At 42.7% G+C, this 24,308-nt stretch overlaps 2 protein-coding genes, 1 long non-coding RNA gene and 1 pseudogene across 8 annotated transcripts in view; 2 read left to right on the top strand and 2 right to left on the bottom strand.

Annotated features, from left to right (window-relative positions):
- The window catches only part of ubxn4 (UBX domain protein 4), a 147,772-nt gene that overhangs the window by 92,865 nt on the left and 30,599 nt on the right, over nucleotides 1–24,308 (bottom strand). For 5 of the 6 annotated variants that reach the window (XM_086051129.1, XM_086051130.1, XM_086051126.1 and 2 more), the window contains exons 3-5: nucleotides 14,173–14,201; nucleotides 11,313–11,431; nucleotides 903–1,074 (exon numbers count right to left, since the gene is read on the bottom strand). In XM_086051129.1, the coding sequence (XP_085907255.1) occupies nucleotides 903–1,074; nucleotides 11,313–11,431; nucleotides 14,173–14,201 (320 nt within the window). Of the gene's footprint in view, nucleotides 1–902; nucleotides 1,075–6,442; nucleotides 6,577–11,312; nucleotides 11,432–14,172; nucleotides 14,202–24,308 lie in introns of those variants that run through there. The other variant, XM_086051131.1, reaches the window with a different exon arrangement.
- Nucleotides 11,438–14,164, bottom strand: LOC147136025 (uncharacterized). Its single transcript, XR_015089494.1, has 3 exons — nucleotides 13,444–14,164; nucleotides 12,924–13,367; nucleotides 11,438–12,076 (listed from the first exon to the last, which is right to left on the bottom strand). It is a non-coding gene; the product is annotated as an uncharacterized LOC147136025 (long non-coding RNA).
- Nucleotides 16,197–17,035, top strand: LOC147136024 (protein CFDP2-like; the record flags this gene model as incomplete). The annotated part of the gene is given in 2 exon segments (XM_086052101.1): nucleotides 16,197–16,512; nucleotides 16,515–17,035. Coding segments are annotated over 2 exon segments (837 nt in total), but the record flags the coding sequence as incomplete, so codon positions are not given.
- On the top strand, nucleotides 17,042–17,827 carry LOC147136023 (uncharacterized; annotated as a pseudogene).

Here is a 24,308-nt window from a genome sequence, read left to right as displayed (position 1 = left end):
CATTAATATTACCTGCAAAGCCATGTTAGTGTTTAGATTTGACGATAGCAGACGTGCGTGCCTGCGTGCACAAAACAAGTTGTTCTGAGCATGCGCAAAATAAAGCAGTATTGTTGAGCTCACTGACCATGGTGGATGTTTAGTCATTTTTCTCCCGTGAATAATAACAAGTAGCTGACCACTTTTGTGACTGCGACAACGCGAGACTGCTGCGGGAACGTCTAGCGCTACATACTGTATCTGTCAGACGGTTAAACACTATTTTAGCTAATCAATAAATATAAACAAGAACAGAAAAAACGTGTTGATTTCATCTGTTTCTCAGTGGGGATTCATGTAGTACCTCATTCAAAGACAAAGTGACTGCGCAACTAAACTTTACTCCGAATGGGCTGGCGTAACCCGCCACCTCCTCCGTGTGCCAGTAATTGCCTTGTTTCCACAACAAAAGCGCCTGTTCACACCTTGATGTGGGATATTAGCTAAAAGCTTGGTGTAAAACCGACCGCTCTTAGGGCACTGTCGGTAGAAGTGATAAGTGACTGCATTCTGGGTTTTCTAGTGTCTATATCATGAGTGGTTTTGATCCACCCTTTGTATGCTGAGAAGTCATGAGGATTGGCATTTTTAATTATTTGTAAATTGGGGCAGACCACTCATTCAGAGTACTAATAGAGTAGAACTGCAGACACGTTAGGAAACCACCCTGTATAATTATGGTAAATGTGATTCTCAACTCGTGGGACTGTGCCTTCTTTTTCTCTACATTCAGAGCAGGTGGCTTCTGCAACAGGATGTGCTATAGTAGTTTCGTTGCCATTTTGATGTTGTATTAGTTTTGTTTATTTATTTAATTTATACGACACCAGCAACATAATTTAAAGATAACTTGGCATTCTTACTTTTAGTTGCCTCTCTAGGTTCCAAGGCTTCCATTGCAGGGGGCCTCATGAACTCTTCTGGTGGTATGAGGGGCACCAAAGGAGATGAGAGTGCAGCCATGGCAGGTTGTGTTGGACTGGTAGCAGCTGTCTCTTGTGACACCATTCCAGTGCCATTTTTTTGTGCATGCATCTGAAGAAGTCCACATAAATGTTGCAACTGTAATTTCTGCAAGTGTATTGAGGAACACGTAGCAAACACATTTTTTGTTCAGCGATAGCTGAAAACAAGTACTGTTGTTGATGTTTGATGGCACCCAAACAAGAAATTCTACATTCTCCAAAATGCAAGAAAAAAATAATTGAGGACTGAGATGCTGTTAAACAAGCCACACAAATCCCCTTCCCAAAATTTGAGATGTGGCTGTGAGCTCAACATATGGGATGCTATCATAGCATTGTCCCCATTTGTCCATTTGTACTCAGACAAACAGAGATATCCTAACCATTATTGCTTTTACCAGAGCTAGGGATAGCCTAACCGCCACCAGTTCCATCCTGCATATTTAATTGACCACGTGGACCCGGTCCATCCCTCGTGGGCGACAGCCAATCGGCGACGAGAACGGAATCTTCACGTCACAAGCAGACGCCACACAAGCAGATACGCCGCCAAACAAACAAAAAATATCAAACAAAAACTACAGACAGACACACAGGCACAGCGTGGTGATCAGTGAAATAAAAATAATATAAGGCACATGTCATTGTGTCTGTGGGACCGCAAGGTACACGGCACTTGCATGTGACGTGGTATAGATTAAGTCCGTTCTCAACGTCGTTTGGCTGACTCGACCGACTGGGACCACGTGGGTCGATTAAATATGCTGGCTTTAACATTGGAAAATTTCCATGCCATCAGTTGAAGGAAAACAAGTATTTTTACTAATAGAAAAATGCATACACTACTTTACCCTAGTACAGTGGGCCCAAATTGTTTTTTCGCTGCGGACTGTTTCATTGGAGTCTCTACCTTTGCAGACCGTCAACCATTCAGCGACTAGTGGGTTTGGGGGGTGGTAAGTCTTGTATTTCGGGTGATTGGAAATTTCATTTTTATTTCATTTCATCTACTTTATTGTCCCCAAAGGGACACTCAATTGGTCCTGCAGTTTACAGTCTGCAGCATCTTATACACACCAGGGCGAAACACATCACGCCAGAAACAGGTTACATCCACATCAAAGGTGATAAAAAGCACAGTCCCGGAATAAACCAGTTTCAGGACAGTACATACTAACCTATTTGCGTTCATGTTCTTTATTTTTCCCACTAATGCATAGCTTTTTAGCCTTAGCAATGTGGTTAGCCACCAAGTATGTCACTCTCAAGCCACTCTGAAAGGCACTTACATTTGACATACACTACTCGCAAAAAGTTAGGGATATTTGGCTTTTGGGTGAAAATTCAGGACGAGCCTAAAACACATTTTTGCACTTTACAGGTGTAGTGACTACAACATTTTGCTTCTACTTGAGTTTTGCTGGGTAATTTGCTTCAGACGCTTAAAAAGATGAATGTCCAGGTAATTGTTGAGATTAGAATACAAATGCTATTGGTTTATTGTCCATATTCCTCTGAATGGAAAGTACTGTTGTATGCTATCAAAATTAATAAAGTAAACAAAACATTAGTCAAACAAATAGCCACGTGTCAAACAATTCTAATGTCAGTGTTCCAAACCAATGTCTAAAGACTGTGTGCTTCCCAGCCAAAAACTCCCGCTGATAGGGCGGGCATTTCGTTTAAAGGGACCTCCTCATCTGTAGATGGAGCACACTAAACAGAAATTATCATTACATAGCACAAATGAGAACTTAATGTCAAAAATAATACATAGAAATTGGATCCTACAACAGATGAATTTAATGCGACCATCTCTAAGCTTTTGAATGCACATGTCCAACTGTTAAATGTTTCAGTACTTTTTGCACAAGTTTCTGTTCTGTAACGAGGAGTTTAACGGCAAAATTCACAGCAGGTGTTTGATCCTTGAATCGACCAATGCATGTTCTGGTTCAATTAGAGCACAGTGCACTGTTCGCATTTGGACATCATGAGAACAAGATGACACCTAACTATGGATCAACAGTACCTTGCCATTGTAATGCTTCAAACAGGACATTCTCAGACAGAAGTGGCCACTGTGCTTAGAGTGGCACAACTCCAGGCACGTTTAAGGGAGGTGAGAGGCACAAGTGTCACGTCTCACCATTCAAAACTATTTACATATTTATTTATTTCAGTTGTTGTATTATGGCTATTTTGTTGTTGTATGTAAAGTGCTTTGTTACAGCTGTAGCTGTTGTGAAATGCGCTATATAAATACAATTATATTGTATTGTATCAGCGTGGTCTGCGCGCTAGATGGCCTGCAGGGGCACCTGACCACACCATCAGGCAAAGGCGTCATCATCTTGTATGGGGCAGGGAGCATTTACACTTGACGAGGGACCAGCGGGTCTCAGTGCTGTTCTCTTATGAAAGTCGATTCACATTGAGCAGAAATGATGGCCGCCAACGATGTTGGAGACATCGAGAAGAGCGTTATGCATCAGCCACTGTTGTCACCAGACGAGCTTTTGCTTACAGTGTGGGCAGGTGTCCAGAGCTTGTGTCACATGATCAAAATGAAGATGCTGATTGGACAAAGATGAGATCTGAGTTCTGCAATCAATTGCTCACCCTCTAGTGGCTGGATGGTTCATCACACAAACTCAATTTTTACTCAAGGAACTGAATTTTTACTCATGAAACTGAATGAAAAGACAAGTGTACGGAATCTGTGTGGAAAAGATTTGAATTTGTATTTGTAAAACTGAATGTGAAAAAAAAAATACAGATTTGAATTTTTAGTGAGGAATTCAAATTGTATAACTAGGAATTCCGTTTTTTAAAGTAAAGATTCAAATTAAACAATGAAAATTCAATTTATGTAATTCAAATTCAGTTTTTCAATGCAATTATTCAAATGTTGCTTTTCAAATATACATTATTCAGATTCAATTTCTAGTGGCACAAATTTCAGCCAATATGTACCCACCATTTTTGTCAACTTTTGTTTCAATTGTTTGAGATGAGGAAATAATCCACCTTCTACTTAAATCCACTACTTTCATGATATGACATCACTGTAGTGTGAACTTTCTACATTTTCCATAAATTTCAACTGAAAGTCAAATATCCCTAACTTTTGTTGAGTAGTGTAGGTTTTGAAGGCTTCACTGACTCACTGGAGAGCTGCTCGACGCATATTGTGCAGAGAGAGCTTGTTAGGTTTGAATACCCTGTGGTGATAAATCCAAATTTCAAGTAGGTCTCCTGAAACTGTCTGTGAAATGCACCTTTCTTTTTCTTCTAGGGCATAGGCTTTTGTGTTGAATCTTCATTTGGGCATTTCCCCAGTGCAAAGAAACTTTCGAAATACATCTTTTTTTTTTTTTTTACTCATTTTGCTAGCTTGTGAGTTTAATATTAGCATTACATGATTGAGACAACAGTCAGTTATAGATGTAAAGGAGAGAATGGGGTCACTTTTCAAATATATTTTTCAGCCTCGGCTTATAAATAAACTGTGCGGTCGGTCACACATTGCCACTTGGGCTAGGCAGAGTCACCCAACCTTGTAGATGTGCAGCCAAAAGTATAAGAGCAGGAATCATGGGGGAGGGGGTTAGCTCTTCTTCCGCAATCTCCAAGAGAAGGCTCTACAACCGTGTCTCGATCTTTCTGGCATCCATTAAATAGTTCAACTGAGATTATATAATCTAAACTATAAACTTTGTCTGTACCATCGTAAGAACTGTGACAACAACAGGGGAAAAAATGTTTTCTAAACACTATATCATGGTATTGGTCGACATACTGTACAGTAGGGCTGCCATGATTAATCGACTAATCACGACGACGTCGACGATCGTTTATTTATATATTTGGCACATTATTTTTCTTTCGAGACTGCCGCGTCTCGCTCTTCTCCCGCTGGCTGCAACGCACATACACAGTGGTGGTAATCCGGGTGATGTAAACAGAAGCATTGTGGGTAAAGTAGTGTAAACCTTACACTGTAAGGGCTAATTCGTGTTGGCAACAGAGTCCGAAAGTTACGGTGCATTTCACCAAATATACTCAATACAATGCAAACCTGTCTTTCACGGCAGCACGATGGGGATGCCCAATCATTTAAAAAAAGGAAGCAAATTATGTAAAAGGGGGATTCATAGCTTTTATTTAATACCATTTTTCCATCATAAAAAAATAGGTTACAGGGACTCTTCAAAATTGCCAAAACTGTTAACTCTATTTGAAAAACATGAGAAGTAGGAATGACACTGACACAAATAATAACCAAAACACTCATAGGACTGTAACAATTCAGTAAATGTAATATTCCATTAATAGAGGTGATTGGGGACCTATAGTTGAATTTGGGCCCAGGCAAAAATTTGGAGTAGCCGTCACCGAAAGTGGCAAATTCTACTTTGATGTTTTTTAAGTTTCAACTGGAACTTTATTTCAACTTGATAAACTTTCCCAAGGGGGTACAGCTCACCTTGAAACACACTCACATGCATTCAAATGTGTATTTATTCTTCATCATAAAGTGTTAAAGAGCCCCTACAATAAGCTTTGCAGTGACAAAAACAAACTCTGGATGCCCTAATACTGTTTCAAAACACTTTTTCAAGAAATTCCACCTTGTTGTAGAATTACGGGCTCCAATAGGAAGGTCTACTAACAGCAGAGGGTGAAACCAGCGGATTTTGTTGGGGGCGCGGCCAAGGCATGGCCAGGGCATGCCTGTTCCACGTGTTTCACGTGCTTGTTTACCGTCTTTCACCTCCGCAAATGTTGACACATGCTTTTCTGCACTTCAGTAGGTGATCACCAAATGCCACCTTTTTGTACAAAATGTCATTATAATAGGTATAATTACAGCATTCTCTGTTTAATGACAGTTATCAAATATATTTCTAAATTAGGTGCCCAATCAAAAAAATTTTTTTTGTTCAGTTGTACTCCAGTCACACTTCAGTCCCCACAAATATCCTGGACAAGGATATATCAATATCATGTAGTAGTATAACTCAATGTAGTGTACAGCAGGGGTCCCCAATCACCAGCCCGCGAACCGGTATTGGGCCGCGGCGGGCCGCACAGATGAAAGAAAAAAAAACCCCAAAAAGTACAGTACTTCCAGTTTCTTTATTATCCGAGGCTGAAAAACATTTTATTTTGAAAAGTGACCGGATTATCTCCGTTACATACATCTATGACTGACTCTTAACGCATGTCAAGTTGTCTCCGTCGCGTAACGGTAATATTAAATGGACTAGCTAGCAAATGAGTAAAATAAAGAGATGTATTTGGAAAGTTTCTTCAATCACGGTGGTAATTCCAACGTGTGGTCCAACGCATCGACTCAGAATTTCCAGAGGACAGCCATTACACCGGATTCAAACAGGCCCTGGTCTGAACCCTGAGACATAGCTGGCAACAACCTTGTCCTTGTCAGGCCTCTCATCATGGGGCTGATGGGTCCTCAGTCCAGGGATGGCCAAAATTGCATCAGTGTATGGCACGGGATTGGAAAAGACTTCATCAAAAATGAGATCCATCAAGTCTGAAATGTAATCTGTAACATACAACAAGGACACATATATTTGGTTAAATTGTATTTTTGTGTTTGCGTCTTTCTGCATATTTCATGTAATATATAGAGATAAATCATTTAACCCCAAAACAATTGTTTGAATTCAATGAACCCTGAAACGTTGACTGCGTCTTCAGAGGTATGGCTCTGTAGTCCCCCTGAATTGCTTTCGTAAAGAAAAAATTGAAGCGAGGCACACCTTCCCTTGTCTTTGCCTATGGTCGCTCAGCATTTTCATTGTGATGCATTGCAGCCAGATATAGCCTGACGGATTAGGAAAATGTGTGCATAATAGTATTAATGTATACAATTGGAATCACAAGTGTCAAATATACGCCTTTTTTTTAAACCGCACAGCATTCCAATGAAGGGAAAGAACATTTTTAGGGGCAAAACGAAGTTTGAGGGAATGATAAGATTCCAAAAATTAGTTTGGAGATGAGGACTTAGTTTAACAACATCCTTCGGCGTTCGTTTTTTTGAAAGCAACCTTTCCACCTTTTCAAAAGCTGGTGATTCTCCGAACGACATGGAAACATTTTAGAAAACATTAGTACAATATGATCTCAGGTGAAATGTAGCTATGTAGGTCTGTATTGGTGAAATACCTGCTTGGAGCCATTTGTTGTGAACTTTCTCATCTTGTAGACTGGTAACTACTACAGTACCGTACTTGTAGCTTACACAAAGAAAGCCACTATGAATAACGACACGCCAATGTCGACAGCAGCACGAGATTCAGAAATACATTTGTAAAGAAGCATCTCATTTCAAGGATGGGAAAAATGACAACAAATTACAATTACAAACAGCATTCGTTTATAACTGTAAAGAGTTACTCACATGATTCGAGCTAGCATCGATGTTACACCACTGCAATCGAGCTGTTTGCTACGAAGCTAATGACTCAAACAAGTCTATATTATCACACATACTGAAGGAAATTACTTCGAAAATACACTTACTTGGACAGGGGTACTTGCAGTTCCTAAGAGAGTTGGTATCGGATCTGGGGTCGGGGAAAGATGTCCGGCGAATCTACATTTGTATTGTCCCAAATTGCTGCAACAGTCGTCACTCGTCAGAAAAATGTTTGCCACAAACGAACGAGTTGTTTGGGCACACTCGATTTATAAATAAACCTCCACAAGCCTTTCTGTGGCTCAGATGTAGGGAGAAGAAAAATGTTTTTGTTGTCCTTTGTGCACTCCGGTACAGAGCAGCTCCGATGGGCATTTCTGGTTTCTATCTTGTCCTGTTGTACCTGCGCAGTAGTTTGTTGGCTGAGGGTAGAGTTCGCGCTGAGTGAGGGATGTACTACCAAAAAGGGTGGGTTAGTTGGTGGTGTTAGTGACATATAAAACTGCTAAAGGTGGGGTTACTGACGTAGATAACCCATCTGCTGAAACGGCCCGTTTGACAGTGGTATTTGATCTATGTTGATACAAATAGCCATAGGAAAGGGAAACATGGATCCTTTCACTCACAACTTTGGGGACTTAGTCAGGTTGGGGGAATGCATATTTATGATCAAAAACCTCAACAAAAAGAGACTTTCATTTTTGGGGCCCTGTAGTGTTAATCATCTTGTTTTAACACTGTGATATTATGCCTCCTTTCTAGACGCTTTGCTAAAATATATAAATAGCTAGGCTAGCTATACATGTAGCTTGCATCTTCTATTTATTACAGGTATGCTAAAAATATTAAAGAAAATTTGCCACTTTGGGGGATAGCAAGTGAAATTTTTCGCCTCAGCCCATATTCAACTATAGGCCCCCAGTAACCTCTATGAGTGGAACAATATCTTAATATTATACATTTCTTGAATTGTTACAGTCATGTGAGTGTTTTGATTTTTGTCATTTGTATCAGTGTCATTCCTACTCCTACTATGCTAAAATAAATGTAACAGTTTAGGCTGAAAATTGTAGAAAACTACTTGTTGACACTTTGAAGAGTGTCTGTGACCTCATTTTGTGTTAAACAGATGTAAAAATGGGTTTAAATGTTAAAATGCTACCAAAAACAATCACCTTTATGATAGAGAAAGATTTAACTTGAATATGCACCAGTGCCAAGAATCCAAATTCTTGAATGGGGGGGATTAAATTCATGTGCTGATAACTGTGACACAGCTACAATTTAGGACGGGTTATCATAATCAATCATTTGTGTACATGTACCTTTTGAAAAATTGTTACTAGTTTTTGTCACCCTCAGTGGTATCAATATGTGAAATTTTGGACTTTGGTCCATGGACTATTAGTTTATCATGCAATTAAAAAAAAAAAACGCTCAGTAACGCCCTCTACAAAATTTCAACAAAGCAGCCCTTGTTGTACGTTTCACCTAGATCTACAAAACATATTTTATAACACAAAAAAATAATAATATCGGGGTACCATATTTTCCGGACTATAAATCGCGTTTATTGGGGGGGCGGGGGGGGGGTGGGGGGTCAACTTATACTCCAGTGCGACTTATATCTTTTTTTTTCTTCTGTATTATGCATTTTATGGCTGGTGTGACTTGTACTCCAGATCGACGTATAGTCCAGAAAATACGGTATATGTAACAGCCCAAGACCTACAAAAAATTCTCTTGGAGCCATATGCTAAACCTAAGAGGAAGTCCGCCATTTTGAATTTACTTTAAAATTCTGGATCACTTTGACGACAAAAGCTGCTGTGACTTCGCCCACAGGATCACATCTTGTTAAGATTTCACACAATTGATGCGATTGTAGGCCTGAGGACATCTATGAACTTAATTTTCATCCAAGTGCTAGCACCACCTAAAGGCTACAGGAAATATATTTTGTATTCTTTGATTTTTTTTTCTCCCAGCGGGTTAACCACATTTACCTCATATTTGCTCGGAAGAGTGTTTACGCCATGGGTCATGGGAGCCCGCGGGCCTGTTCCAAGAATAGCTCACCAGTGATGGGGCATTGTGAGTGTCAACGAATTTTGTTTAAGTGATCATTCAAAAATATAAGCACTGGCAGAGATTTATAGAATAACGTGTTGCATTTTGGTATTTATCAGTTTCCCAATTATTGTGAGAAATCTTTAAAATGAGCAGCGTCTTCACATAAATTAATGTTATTAATCATCAAAAAAGTGCTGTCACTAATTAATCATTTTAGAATCGATTATCCAATCGATTATTCAATTAATTACTCAGCTAATTGCCCGTCCCCCAACTCCAACCACCAACCCCCGGTTCATTTTGCAGCAGAAATTTTTGACAACTAATTTTTGTGGTTGACTTAGCCGAGTGAGGAAAATATTTTTCCCCATCTTTTGTAACATATAATAATAACTTATGATTGACTGATTATGACGTGATTTGAGCAAATATGCTATTTCAGAAGTGTGTGTCAAACCGGTAGCCCTTGGCACCAATCGGTAGCCACGAAGTAGCTCTCATCCCCAAAAAAGTTGGTGAACACTGGTTTAGGTCTTTATGATGTCATAACACGAAGTTTGGAATTTTTCGCAAACAACTGTTGCCGTAGCCACGCATAGTTGGCCAATAAAACAGTGCTGCTCTTGAGGGTCTAAACAATCACAAAAACTTTTTGCACACATCAGGCCTGGCAAAGTCATCAATAATGTATTAGTTTATTATGCTTTTTTTTTTTTCATAAATAGCTCACCAATTCCCCCTAGAATTTTTTTGACAAAGTAGTCCCAGTTGTACATATCACCTAGATCTGTAAAATAGGTTAAAGTTACTTTTTTTCAACAATTTTCTTAATTTAGTAAGAGAAAAACTCTCTTACCATGCTGACAGTTTCAGCTGTTACTGCAGCCTTCCTCGGAGCGATCACTGTTTCCTTGTGACGTGTCTAAAAACAACTGACCAGGTCGGGGGAACCTTCAAAATAAGGCTCCCCGACCCAGAGCCTCGTCTCTGTTAATGGTGCATTCACCACGTCTCCTTATTTCCATAGCCTCCTTGATCCATCTTTGGAGTTTATTGGTTTACTAAATTAAGGAGATTATTGTCAAAAAAAAGAAACTTTAACCCACTTCACAAATTAGAAGACAATACAATACAATTTTATTTATCTAATTTTGAGGTTTTTGGCTAAAAAGACTGCTTTCATTTAGTCTTTTTTTTTTTTTTTTTGACTAAAAAAACTCCTCTGGGGCCAGGCCTGGATGTGGGGCTCGTAGGTGAGCGCCTGTTGGCCGGGCCTGTACCCATGGGGTACAAGAGGGTAGTCCGCCTTAGGCAAAATGATCAATGTTTTATTTTTTACAAGTGTATTTTGTGGATTTGACAAAATGGCTCAGTAGCGCCCCCTTTTAACAAACCAGCCGCAGCTGTATTCTTCAATAAGATCTGTGAAAAGTTGGAGGCATATGTAACAGCCCAAAACCTACAAAAAAAGTCTCTTGGGGCCATATGCTTAACCTAGCAGGAAATACACCATTTTAAATGTTCTTTCAAATTTATATTAATATTAAGAATAGATGGAAAGCAATTTTATATTGAAACCTGAAATAAAAAATAAAAAAAAATTTTTTGAAAGTAATTGACATATTTCCGGACTGACGGTGGTGGAGAATTGAAGTCTGTAGAATACTTCTTTGAAGGCAAGTACGTGGTAGGAGGGGCCTGAGAATGGGGTGTTGCACCCAGACTCATTTGGACGAACAAGGAGTGAGATATGAAAATGTGCAATGCAAAGTCAGGGCTCCTACCTGTTGTACTTTGTTGATTCTAATCAGTAGTTCTTCAGCAGACACACTGCCAGCAATGACCTCCAAAGGAATACCATTCTCCCCAATAAAGAAACTTGAGGGAATACACACCACTGGATCTGCATTCAGATGTTGTCAAAGAATATGTTTAGAGCAAGGGCTGTACGATATTGAAAAAAACATGTGATATGGATGTTGACTATAGTGCTGTGGATATTATTGTGATATTAAGCATGTATCTAAGGAAATATTTTTCTTCTCTAATGAAAGAAGTACATTTTTTCATGCAGCAAAATAAGTAAGCTCTATATGTTCTTAGCTAGTAAATTAGATCATCAAACACCATGTTTAAACATAAAGCTGTCCATATGTGCACTTGGCACCAGGACACCCCAGGCTGCACTTCGATGATCAACTTTGCAGTCAAGTCATCGGATTTAAGGCCACATGTTTTGGAAACTCGGGTGAAGAGAGGGGCGGAGCTGATAACTGATCACCACCTGGTGGTGCGTTGGCTCTGATGGTGGGGGAAGATGCCGGTCCGACCTGGCAGAGGGTTTGCTGGGAACATCTCGCAGACTTCCCTGTCAGAAAGAGTTTCAACTCCCACCTCTGACAGAACTTTGTCTATGTCCCTTGGGAGGTGAGGGACATTGAGTGTCGTCACAAGGAAGCAGTGGCAGCTTTGATGAAGGCTGAAGTGAGAGCCGAAACTGTCAGCACGGTAAAAGGGTTTCCCTTCATTGGAATAAGACCACCACTGTCTGAAAAAAATTAACCTTAAAGTGAAATTAAACCAAACATATTTTTTTCCAAGAATATGTTCCCAGCAGGCCCACTAGTTGAAACACGCCATTCTGATTAATAGTGCATTTGTGCAATATGAGTTAAGCAGCAAAATCCACCCCTTGTTAGCCATCTCAGGGGGCGGCCATTTTGTCACTTCTGTCGACAACTACCCAGGACTCAGGGAACAACCAATCACAGCTCGCCTGTTTTGTAAAGCTGAGCTGTGATTGGTCATTACCTGAGCCCTGGGTTGTTGTGATGTCATTTTCAGTCGAAAGAAGTGACAAAATGGCTTCCCCCAGAGATGGCTAAAAACGGGTGGATTAACTCTTATTCCACAAACGCAATATTTATCAGAATGCCTTGTTTCAACTAGTGGGCTTGCATAGAACATCCATCCATCCATCCATCCATTATCTATACCGCTTGTCCTCACAAGGGTCACGGGCGTGCTGGAGCCTATCCCAGATGTCTTCGGGCAGTAGGCGTGGGACACCCTGAAATGGTTGCCAGTCAATCGCAGGGCACACAGAGACAAACAAACATCCGCACTCACAATCACACTTAGGGGAAATTTAGAGTGTCCAATCAGCTTACCATGCATGTTTTTGGAATGTGGGAGGAAACTGGAGTACCCAGCGAAAACCCACGCAGGCACAGGGAGAACATGCAAACTCCACAAAGGGAGGCCAGAGCCGGGAACGAACCCATGACCTCTGAACTGTGAGGCGGACGTGCTAACCAGTCGACTACCGCACCGCCCCTGTATAGAACGTATTCTTGAAAAAAATAAGTTTGGGTTAATTTCCGCTTTAAACCTACCTACTTTGCTGGCTGTAACTCGAATTCGTTTCCAGTAAGTGTTGGACTCCGCCAAGGCTGCCCTCTGTCACCGATTCTGTTCATAACTTTAATGGACATCATGTCTAGGTGCAGCCGAGGCATTGAGGGCATCCGGTTTGGTGGTCTTAGAATTGCATCTCTGCTTTTTGCTGATGATGTGGTACTGTTGGCTTCTTCATGCCACGATCTTCAACTCTCCCTAGAGCGGTTCGCAGCAGAGTTTGAAGCAGCTGGGATGAAAATCAGCACCTCCAAATCTGAGACCGTGGTCATCTGTCGGAAAAGGGTGGAGTGTCCACTTCAGGTTGGGGATGAGATCCTCCCCAAGTGGAGGAGTTCAAGTATCTTGGGGTCACGAGTGAGGGTCGGATGGAGCCTGAGATCGACAGGCAGCGTCTTCTGTGATGCAGACTCTGTGTCGGTCTGTCATGGTAAAGAAGGAGCTGAGTCAAAAGGCGAAGCTCTCGATTTACCGGTCGATATAGGTTCCTATCCTCACCTATGGTCACGAGCTGTGGGTTGTGACCAAAACAACAAAATAATGGATACAGGTGTCTGAAATGAATTTCCTCCACAGAGTGTCTGGGCTCTCTCCCTTAGAGATAGGGTTAGAGCTTGGTTATCCGGGAGGGACTTGAGCCGCTGCTCCTCCACGTCTAGAGGAGCCAGATGAGGTGGCTCAGGCATCTGATTAGGATGCCTCCTGGATACCTGCCTGGTGAGGTGTTCCGGGCATGTCCCACCAGCAGGAGGCCCCTGGTATGACCCAGGACCCGCTGGAGAGACTATGTCTCCCGGCTGGCCTGTGAATGCTTTGGTATCCCTCCGGGAAAGTTTTAAGATGCAGCTTGGGGAGAGGAAGTCTGGGCTTCCCTGCCGAAGCTGCTGCCTCCATGACCCGATAAGTGGTGGATAATGGATGAATGGGTAGATGGATGAGTGTTTAAGTTTGCATCTGACTGGTCAAATCAGATAAAAGGATACAGTTTCATGAAAAACAAAATATTGCATGTCTTTGCGGTATGCATATTGCATAGGCCATTATTGCGATCTTGTTATTTTTTCATATTGTGCAGTCAAACAACATGATACTTTCTGTTGCTATGCAAACAAACTGCACAAATATTACATTTCGTACTACCTTAACATTGTAACATTGTACCTAAACATTATACAATACGTTTGTGAGGATTCTATGACAAGGACAAGAGCAATGAAAAAAGGATACAGATCTGTGAGAACTGCACACAGGTGTCACTGTTGGAAAAGACAGATAAGAAGACAAGTGAAATCTCAAATAACACATCAAATTTTACATTTTAAGATAAGGGAAAGCATGATGAACACTCCCATCCTCCCATGCATTTTAATGGCCGTCAATTACACAGATTTCCGCTCATCTTGGGCCGGCCCGTTCCCCATTTCCCCACTGCGTTTGAAACATAACACATCTTAAAATGTAATTCATTTTTCAATTGAAAATTTAAATCATATTGACCAACTTCTGTCCCAAACCAACCTACGTTTACACATGCTTCAGACAATCTTAGATATCCCCCTTGGTTTCATCTAAGCCTGCTCTAACTCTTCACCTCTGCACCACTCTTCCTCCCTTACACCATGTCCCTGTCCTCAGCCTTCCAGCCACTCCTTCTGTATACCCTAGTAATGTTGCACCTCTACCCTGTATTACCTACAACCAAGGTTTTTTGATCATGTGACCATTTAATTAAACCAAAAACTACTCATGCTGCTGTTCATTCAAATATCATTTTAAGTCAGAATTACTTGCAATTTGGTTTCATCAATGTAAGGTCACTCACTAAAAAGGCAATGATTGTTAACTACAGTATTTTTCAGACCATAAGTCGCTGCTTTTTTCACAAGCTTTGAACCCTGCAGCTTCCAAAATGAAGTGGCTAACTGCTTTCTTATCCTCCCGCTGGCGACATCCGCAAGCACGTCACTCCGGCAGTGCTGCGCGCAGCTGGCTTCTATTGTGCGCAACCCACACATTGTTTTGAAAATGTGTTGCAGTTTCACTCCAAGTCGGGGGGTGCTGCTACGGCTGATACTGACAAGGACACCGCTGGGCGGAATACCCTCTGTATGGTTGTCATGATACCAAATTTCTGTTTCGATACCGATACCAATATGTATTTCAATACTTTTTGCAAACAGGTTAAACACTCAAAAGTCAATATTTTCCTTTATTTTAAAACAGACTTTGGGAACAATAACTTTAACATGCCTTTGTTACATCTCGGCTAGATTACTGTAATGCACTTTATTTTGGAGTCAGCCAGTCCTCCCTCAAACGTCTCCAGTTGGTCCAAAATGCTGCTACCCCGCCTACATACTGGAGCTCGGAAGATGGAGCATATAACACCAATTCTGGCCTCCCTTCACTGGCTCCCAGTGCATTTCAGGGTTCTATTTAAGATTCTCCTATTTGCCTACAAATCATGGCCTGGCCCCGGCGTACCTCTCTGAGCTCCTCCACTACTAGGGACCTTCACGCAGCCTCAGGTCTGCTGAACATGCGCTGCTCGAGGTGCCGAGGACCAAGCGGAGCCTCAGAGGGGATCGAGACTTTTTGGCTGCTGGTCCTTCCCTTTGGAATGACCTCCCATTGGATGTTAGGCAAGCCCCCTATCTGTCCACTTTTAAAACCCGGTTGAAGACACACTTCTATTCACTGGCTTTTGATCAGACCTGTTCTCCACGGATCGCCACCTTGCCGTGGTAGACAGCCTTGCGTGTTCCAATGAACCTAAGAGCGATGCCGTCTGGAGTTTAGCTCCTGGTAGGTTCAACCATGGCGGTAAGGTCGAAGGGGAGGTTCCAGACAAAGTGCGGTCCAAAGTCCTTAATGGTGGAAGTGGCGGAGGATGACACTGTAAGTCACAACGATACTGAAGGCGGAGAAAGGCTGCAACAGAGGGTGGTCTCCAGTCGTCATGGATTCCATGCCATTGGTTCAAGACCCACCTCTGCCAAGGATCGTGTGGTGGCTGAAGGCGCATCAGTCTCCCCACGCTAAAAGACGCCACGTGCATGCGTCCTCCTAAATGGGAAACCATCCATGCTACATCCCGGATACAAACTCCTGTGGCGATCAGGAAGTGGTAACTAGGACAGGACAGTGAAGTCTGGGAGTCCCTAGCCACAACCTGGCACACAGGCGGTGGGTGTCAGACTCAGTCGTTAAGTTCCGGGACTGAGGCAGAAAGCTTCTCAGCAGCTGCACCCATGACTGGGCAGCCCTATTCAGGATCCACTCTGCTCAACCCAGTAGGGGAGGGGGTTAGAAAAGGTACCCTAAACATAGCCTGCCTCACAAAATCCTGCCTGGAATACCACATCCAGAGGGCTCACCACCATGCGGTCAGAAACACAGAAAACAATTACACTTGGGAGCCTGGAATGCTCACAGACAACCAAGCCAGCGATCGACCTGAAAGGAGAACTGCCATCATCTCCAGAGAGCTCAGAAAGTTCCGGATCGACATCGCTGCACTCTCCGAGACCCGACTAGCTGATGAAGGTCAGCTAAAGGAAGAAAAAGGAGATATACGTTCTTTTGGAAAGGAAAGCCTACAAATGAGCCACAAATCCATGGTGTGGGTTTTGCTTTTAAGAACTGTCTCATCAGCCACCTCCACGAACTTCCTGTGGGACTCAACGAGCGCCTAATGACCAAACGACTGATGCTTGCCAGCAGTCAGACGGACACAGTTATTAGTGCATATGCACCAACGCTCGATGCACAGGATGAAGTTAAGGAGGCCTTCTACGCTGACCTGGATAAAATCCTATCTGAAGTCTCCAAGGAGGACAAGCTAATCCTACTGGGAAATTTCAATGCCAGAGTGGGACGAAACCATCAAGAGAGGGGGGTTGGAAACACTAACTCCAATGGCATACTACTGCTAACTAAGTGCTCAGAGCACAACCTAGTTATCACCAACACACTCTTCCGTCAACAAAACAAGCACAAGACATCATGGATCCATCCTCGCTCCAAACTGTGGCATCTCATCGACTACATCATTGTCCGCTCCAAAGACCGCCGTGATGTCCTCAACACCAGAGCAATGACCAGCGCAGATGAATGCTGGACCGACCACCGCCTCATTTGCCCCATCATGTCTATCCGCTTAATGTGGAAGAGGAGGATGCAGAAAGGGCAGGGGACAAAACTTAACATCTAGCTGTTGGATCACAGCAGCTACCAACAGCAACTGCAGGAAGCCCTTGGTGCAGCACTGCCCCAACAGTACCAAGATGATACTGAAACACACTGGAGAACACTTTCTACTGCCACCATTAACTCCTGCAGAAGTATCCTTGGTCACAAAAAGCGGAGATATCAGGACTGGTATGATGAGAATGACACAGAGATTCAGCAGCTCATTGATGTCAAACCTTTGAGGCAAACCTTTATCACTTGGCAAAATAACATCCACTGCAAGGTGAAAAGAGCAGCCCATGCAAAAGCTAAGGCAGCTGTCCAAACACGAGTCAGGCAATTGAAGAACTAGTGGTGGACAGAGAAGGCTCTAGAGATCCAGCAGCTTGCCAACTCAGGGGACACAAGAGGGTTTTTCGAAGCCATAAGAGCGGTATATGGCCCCAGCAACCGCTGCCTAACCCCCCTTCGCTCCAAGGATGGGCTCCTGCTGCTTAAGGACAAGGAGGCAATAACAAACAAGTGGAGGGAACATGACGAGGACCTCCTAAATAGGGATACCGTTCCTGACATGGGGGCCCTAGATCAACTCCCTCAACAGCCCATTGTTGATGGCATGGGGGAGCCACCCAACCTGGATGAGGTGCAAAATGCCTTTAAGAAGATGAAAAAAACAGGCTGCTGGGCCTAATGGTATCCAAGCAGAAGTCCTGAAGAAAGGCGGACCTGATCTGCTTAAGCACATCCATGCCCTTCTTCTCAAAATCTGGGATGGAGGGAAAATCCAAGCACAGCTTAGGGACGCCCTAATAGTCTCCATCTTTAAGAAGGGAGACAAGGCAGACTGCGGGAAATTACTGTGGCATTTCTCTCCTGTCCACCATAGGGAAAGCCCTTGCTCAGGTGCTGGCAAACAGGCTCACCCCCCTGTCAGAAAGCATACTTCCTGGATCTCAGTGTGGTTTTCGCCCAAACAGAGGCACCTCAGATATGATTTTCACTTCTTGCCAACTGCAAGAAAAATGCCGGGAACAAAATCTGTCATTATACATGGCTTTCATAGACCTCACCAAAGAGTTTGATTCAGTGAACCGTCAGGCCCTCTGGCTGGTCCTAGCAAAGATGGGCTGCCCAGGCAAGTATATTCGGGTACTGAGACTGCTGCATGATAACATGTCAGCCACAGTACTCAGTGGCAGTGGAGACGAAACTGAACCCTTCCGGGTCGACACGGGAGTCAAACAGGGATGTGTCATCGCTCCAACACTATTCTCTATCTTCATTGCTGCTATCCTCCATCTGACCTGCAAGCATCTGCCCCAGGGAGTCAACGACATGTACAGGACTGACAGCTGACTGGGCTAAGGGCAAAACCACCACCCTGTTGATCATGGAGCTGCAGTACGCGGATGATAACGCCCTAGTAGCTTTCTTAGAAGAGGACTGACAGTGTACCTTACCTGCCTTTGCGAAACCATACAACCAGCTTGGTCTAGCCATCAACATAAAAAACACTCAGATCCTGCACCAACCACCACCAAACAGCAGTATGCCTCTCCTACCCCCAAACATCTCCATCAACAACACCAGACTGGAAAATGTGGACCACTTCCCATACCTTGGCAGCCTCCTGTCCTCAAGAGCCAACATAGATGACGAAATACACCATCGCCTCAGCTGTGCCAGTGGGGCTTTCTCAAGATTACGGAAGCGAGTCTTTGAAAATCATGACCTGCAAGCTAAGACCAAAATTCAGGTCGATAAAGCTGTGGTACTCCCCACCCTTCTGTATGAATCAGAAGCCTGGACCACATACAGCAGGCACCTAAAGGCACTTGAGATGTACCACCAGAGATGCCTCCGGTAAATCCTCAGGATTAGCTGGGAGGATCGACGCACCAACACCAGTGTCCTGGAGGAGGCTCACATTCCTACCCTTACCGCCAACATCGCCCAAAACCAGCTCAGATGGACTGGCCATGTTGTTCGTATGCCTGACTCTCACCTCCCAAAACAGGTTCTCTATTCACAGCTTGTTAAAGGGAAACGGGCGCCTGAGGGCCAAAAGAAAAGGTATAAGGACAACAGTAAAACCAACCTAAAGAAGTGCCACATAGACTTAAGACCTGGAAACACTCCGCAAAAGACAGAGTCGCCTGGAGAAACCTTGTCCGTGAGGGTGCTGTACAGTATGATGATGACATGCTGCACAAGACAAGCGCAGACTCAGGAAGGAGAGAGCATCCACCAAACAGGCCCAACCCAAACCCACAACCTCTGCATTCCCCTGTCCACACTGCACCAGAGTCTTCGGGTCCAGGATCGGCCTCCACGCCCACCTGAAGACCCACAAGGACCAAGAAGGAGCACAGTCATACTCGACTACGAGTGGCCGCCAATGATGATGATAATTCGCTGGCTTTTGATCAGACCTGAAATTTTGGGCTCTTTTCGGTGTATATATAGTTTTATGTTAATTTACTGATCAACACAGAGTATTATGGCCTTTTATTGTTTATTATTATTATTATTATTATTATTTATTATTATTATTTATTTATTGTTTATTGTTTGCAAAGTGCGGCACGGTGGTCGACTGGTTAGCACGTCCGCCTCACAGTTCAGAGGTCGTGGGTTCGATCCTGGCTCCGGCCTCCCTGTGTGGAGTTTGCATGTTCTCCCCGTGCCTGCGTGGGTTTTCTCCGGGTACTCCGGTTTCCTCCCATATTCCAAAAAAAACATGCATGGTAAGTTGATTGGATACTCTAAATTGCCCCTAGGTGTGATTCAGAGTGCGGATGTTTGTCTCTGTGTGCCCTGCGATTGGCTGGCAACCAATTCAGGGTGTCCCCCGCCTACTGCCCAAAGACGGCTGGGATGGGCTCCAGCACGCCCTGCGACCCTTGTGAGGATAAGCGGTACAGATAATGGATGGATGGACGGATGTTTGCAAAGTGCTTTGTTACAGCTCCAGCTGTTATGAAATTCGCTATATAAATACAATTGTATTGGATTGTATCTTTGCTGTCCTTTGGGTACATCATATGCTGTTGAAAGACATATTGGACAGTAGGTTGCTTCTGAGTGGGTGGTGTCACCCTCTCTGAGCCAGTAGCACAGGGGTGTCCAAACCCGGTTAGCAATGCATCAAGTTAGCAAGCTCTGAAGAAGCTTGATAACGATCATCAGGTGCGTTGCAGCAAGGAGAGCTGGAAAACAGGCAGTACACCGATCCTTGAGGACCGGAGCTGGACACCCCTGCAGTAGCACACGACTTCTGTTGGTGGTGGAGGGAGAAGGTACAGTATTTTAATTAACCCATTAAGGACTAAAGTGCCTGTCTTAACAGCTTCTCAAAACCTAAGGTCACCTTTAGAATTACCCTTGAAAACCTGAAGATTTCCCAGAAATTCAACACTTACAAAATGATTAATATATCAACCCCTGTAGCAGACAGAAACATAATACCAAAAGAATTAAATAGTTTATACGTGGCTTTCACACAGGAAGAATTTATTATTATTTACTGTTTCAATCGAAGACATAAAACTAAAGTGTCAGTGCAAGAGAAGCACCATTTCAATTAAAAAAAAAAAAATCGAGTGGTAATTACCATCCTCTATTCTGTTACAAAGACGTCTGTATCGTCATTGTCTACAAACCATATCATATCACGTTCGACTGGTTCGACTGGTCGTGCGCGTCGTCTATATATCAATGCCGTTACTTATCAGAGCTCCGGGCGATCGATGGCGGCCGCCATTAGCCTACCTACGGCTCGAACAAATTCCACGACATCCTCCGCGGTCTCGCACCACCCTCACGTGTATATTCTGATGCATTAAATTGGCTAAGAGACGGAGAATTCGATTAAAAAAAGACACCGATGTATCCGCTCTCCCGGCTTTAAATGACGCAACGGCACTCCCGGCTCCAGTGGTAGAAGTGGTTATGAGCTCCCGTCCTTAATGGGTTAACATGATCATTTTAATTTCAATGTCATGTGATTCAAAGGGTTTGTGTTTTGAAACTATACATGAAATATTTAATGGACATAACTAGAAAAAGAAATTGTGGCTCATTATATCATCTAGGATAGGGTTAGATATTGTGGGCTAATAAAATGTTTTACAAAAACGTGTTTCAATATAATATTTAATTTATAACATGCACTTTATGCCTTAATTGGTTAGTTAAATATTTTAATAATGTAATTACATTATTACAAATCTATTTTATTTATTTATTAACCATGGAATAATTTTTTCACATTGGTCGGTCTAAATTGATTTTCGATCAAAGCAATCACATTGCGTCTCTTCTCTTCACAATATTCTATTAAAAGCTTTACACAAGAAAGATAATCATGATGGGCTTTAATTTGTAATTTTTTTTTTTAAGACCACTGGTCTTCATAAATTACTAAACAAATATAAAAATCACTCGCATTTGGCGAACAGATAGTTTAAATTCACCCCTGGACATGTTTTAGCTCTCTGTATGTCGGCGACTGAAAGTTTACAACTGGACAGGTAGGAGCTTTATACTAATTTCATTGACATTACAGTGTAGCCCTGCACATCGAAGCCCTGCACCAGTAAGTTTGGCCTCCAGCTACGGAAACTGGGAGGCACGTGTAGCACCCTCAGACATACAAAAAGTCTTTAGTACCCATGCCCTAACATGTAGAGGAAGTGAGTGTTTGCAAGTACAACTTTGGGTCATTTGTGCACATTTACAGGGGTCATAGATTTGCCGCCTAGTCCGAGATGGTTCACCCGATTGACTTCAAATTCGGTACCATTTCAAGACGTGGGTCGCTCGCGCCGACGCGGGAGTAGAAAGAAGCCTAAAAAGAAGCCTTTCACTGAGTAGGGTGAGATTAAATTTGTCTGCCTCGCGACCACATCACACGCATGAGGGCCGATTAGTGGGCCGGACTAAAATCTACTTCCTGCCATGCTTAGTACAGCCATTTTCAAAATTTTGTCGGCCATCCCCCCCGCCCCCAAATTGGGCATTCGGCCAGGCAGGAGGGTCCGACCGGTCCAGCCCAGGTTCGGACTGCCCAGCTCTGGTTGTACGTTTTACCTACATCTATGAAAATTCGGTGGTTTATTTAATAAGACCTACAAAAACGTCTTTTATAGCGGTGTGCTAAACAGGAAGTCAACCATTTGGAATTTAATTTGGAATTGTTACGACTTTTTGGGACTTTCAAAGAGGTCATAGTTTAAAGAACTCCTCCTAGAGCATTCATCCGATCATCTTCAAATTTTACATGCTTCATCTAAAGATGTTTAAGATGAAAAGTTATTGAAATCTTTTTATTTCGTTGGACGATGTTGTCGTGGCGATGCGCTGTACATCATGAAAACTGATGCTGTTTTGGAGGGTCTAAACCTTGGCGAAAACGCATGAAACTTTGCACACACATCAGACCTTGCATGAAAATAAATATTTTAGAGATTTCTTGTGCTATTTTCCCAAAAATAGCTCTATAGCGCCACCTACAATTTTTTAACCAAGTGTTCCTGGCTTTCACGTACATTTGTAAAAACTGGTCGGCATATGTAACAGCCCATAATCTTAAAAAAAATTGTTTTCGAGTCATATGCAAAATTAACAGGAAGTCCCCCATTTTCACTTTAATTAATTGAAATTTTGGGCCAATTTTGGCATTTTAGAGAGGTCATATTTGAACTTAGTCCTAATAGAGAATTTATCCGATTGCTTCCAAACTTCCTGTGTTTCATCTAAACATGTTTATGATGAAAGGTTATTAAAGCTTTTAATTTCAACGCACGCTGTTGCCATGGCGATGAAAAGTTTATGAAGAAAAATGAAGCTGTTTTTTATTGTCTAAACCTGGGCGAAAACTCATGAAACTTGTCACAAACATTAGACCTGGCATGAAAATAAATATTTTAAGATTTTTTGTGCTATTTGCCAAAAAATAGCTCTATAGTGCCCCCTACAAATTTTTAAACAAGCATTCAAAGTTCCATGTTTCACACAGATCTGTGAGAATTGGGAGGCATATGTAACAGCACAAGACATACAAAGATGTCTTTTGTAGTCATGTGCTAAATCCAACACATCAAGTCTGCCATTTTGGCTTGATTTAGAAATTCTGCACCTATATTGGCCTTTATAGGTCATATTTCAACCAACCCTTCCTAAAGATTTTATCCGATCTTTTTCAAAACTTCGGTGTTTCATCTAAACATGTTTATGATGAAAAGCTATTGAAAGCTTTTTATTTCATCGCACGCTGAGGCCACGGTGATGCACTATTTATAAAGAAAAAATGATGCTGTTTTTGAGGGTCTAATACTGGAGGAAAAATTGTGGAACTTTTCACACACATTAGACCTGGCATAAAAATACATACTGGAGAGATTTCTTGTGCTTGTTTAAAAAAAAAAAAAGTCTCTATAGCCCCCCCTACACATATTTAAGGAAGCATTCCCGGTTCTATGTTTTACCTAGATCTGTGACAATTTAGAGACATAAGGATAAGATTGACTTTATTGATCCCACAGTGGGGAAATGTTCAGTGTTACAGCAGCAAAGATATAGGTCACACAGAGACGGTGGCATAATGTAGTCATTAATGTATAACATTAACGGCAAATATTCAGAATCAAACCTATGTAAATATACGCAGTAACTATGTGCATATACTCACCAACGTACATCTACATATAAAGTATGAAGAAACATTCATTTTAGCCTGTCGGCGGAATCTCTCTGCACAGCGAGGTTGTAACAATCTGTCACTGAAGGAGCTTTGGAGTGCTGTTAGGGTGCCCTGGAGGGGGTGGGCCAGGTTGTCCAGCATTGATGACAGCTTGGCCATCATCCTCCTATCCCCCACTGAGTCCACAGAGTCCAGGGAGCAGCCCAGGACAGAGCCGGCCCTCCTGACCAGTTTGTCTAGCCGCTTCTTATCCCGGGCCGAGACGCCGCCTGCCCAGGTGACCACTCCCTGGAAAATGGTGCAGGTGCAGAGTGATGGCGCCTACAGAAATCCACCACCATTTCTTTGGATTTCCTCGCATTGATCAGGAGGCGGTTCTGCTGGCACCAGTCCACAAAACCCTGAGTAAGTTCTCTGTACTCCCAATCATCTCCGCCTGTGATGAGGCCGACAATCGCAGAGTCGTCAG

Source organism: Filicampus tigris, chromosome 14 (genome assembly GCF_054856515.1).
Source record: "Filicampus tigris isolate MCC_2025a chromosome 14, RoL_Ftig_1.0, whole genome shotgun sequence".
In the NCBI taxonomy this organism is placed as follows: Eukaryota; Metazoa; Chordata; class Actinopteri; order Syngnathiformes; family Syngnathidae; genus Filicampus; species Filicampus tigris.
Note: the sequence above shows the minus strand (reverse complement) of the source record. Positions and strands in the feature narration are given on the sequence as shown.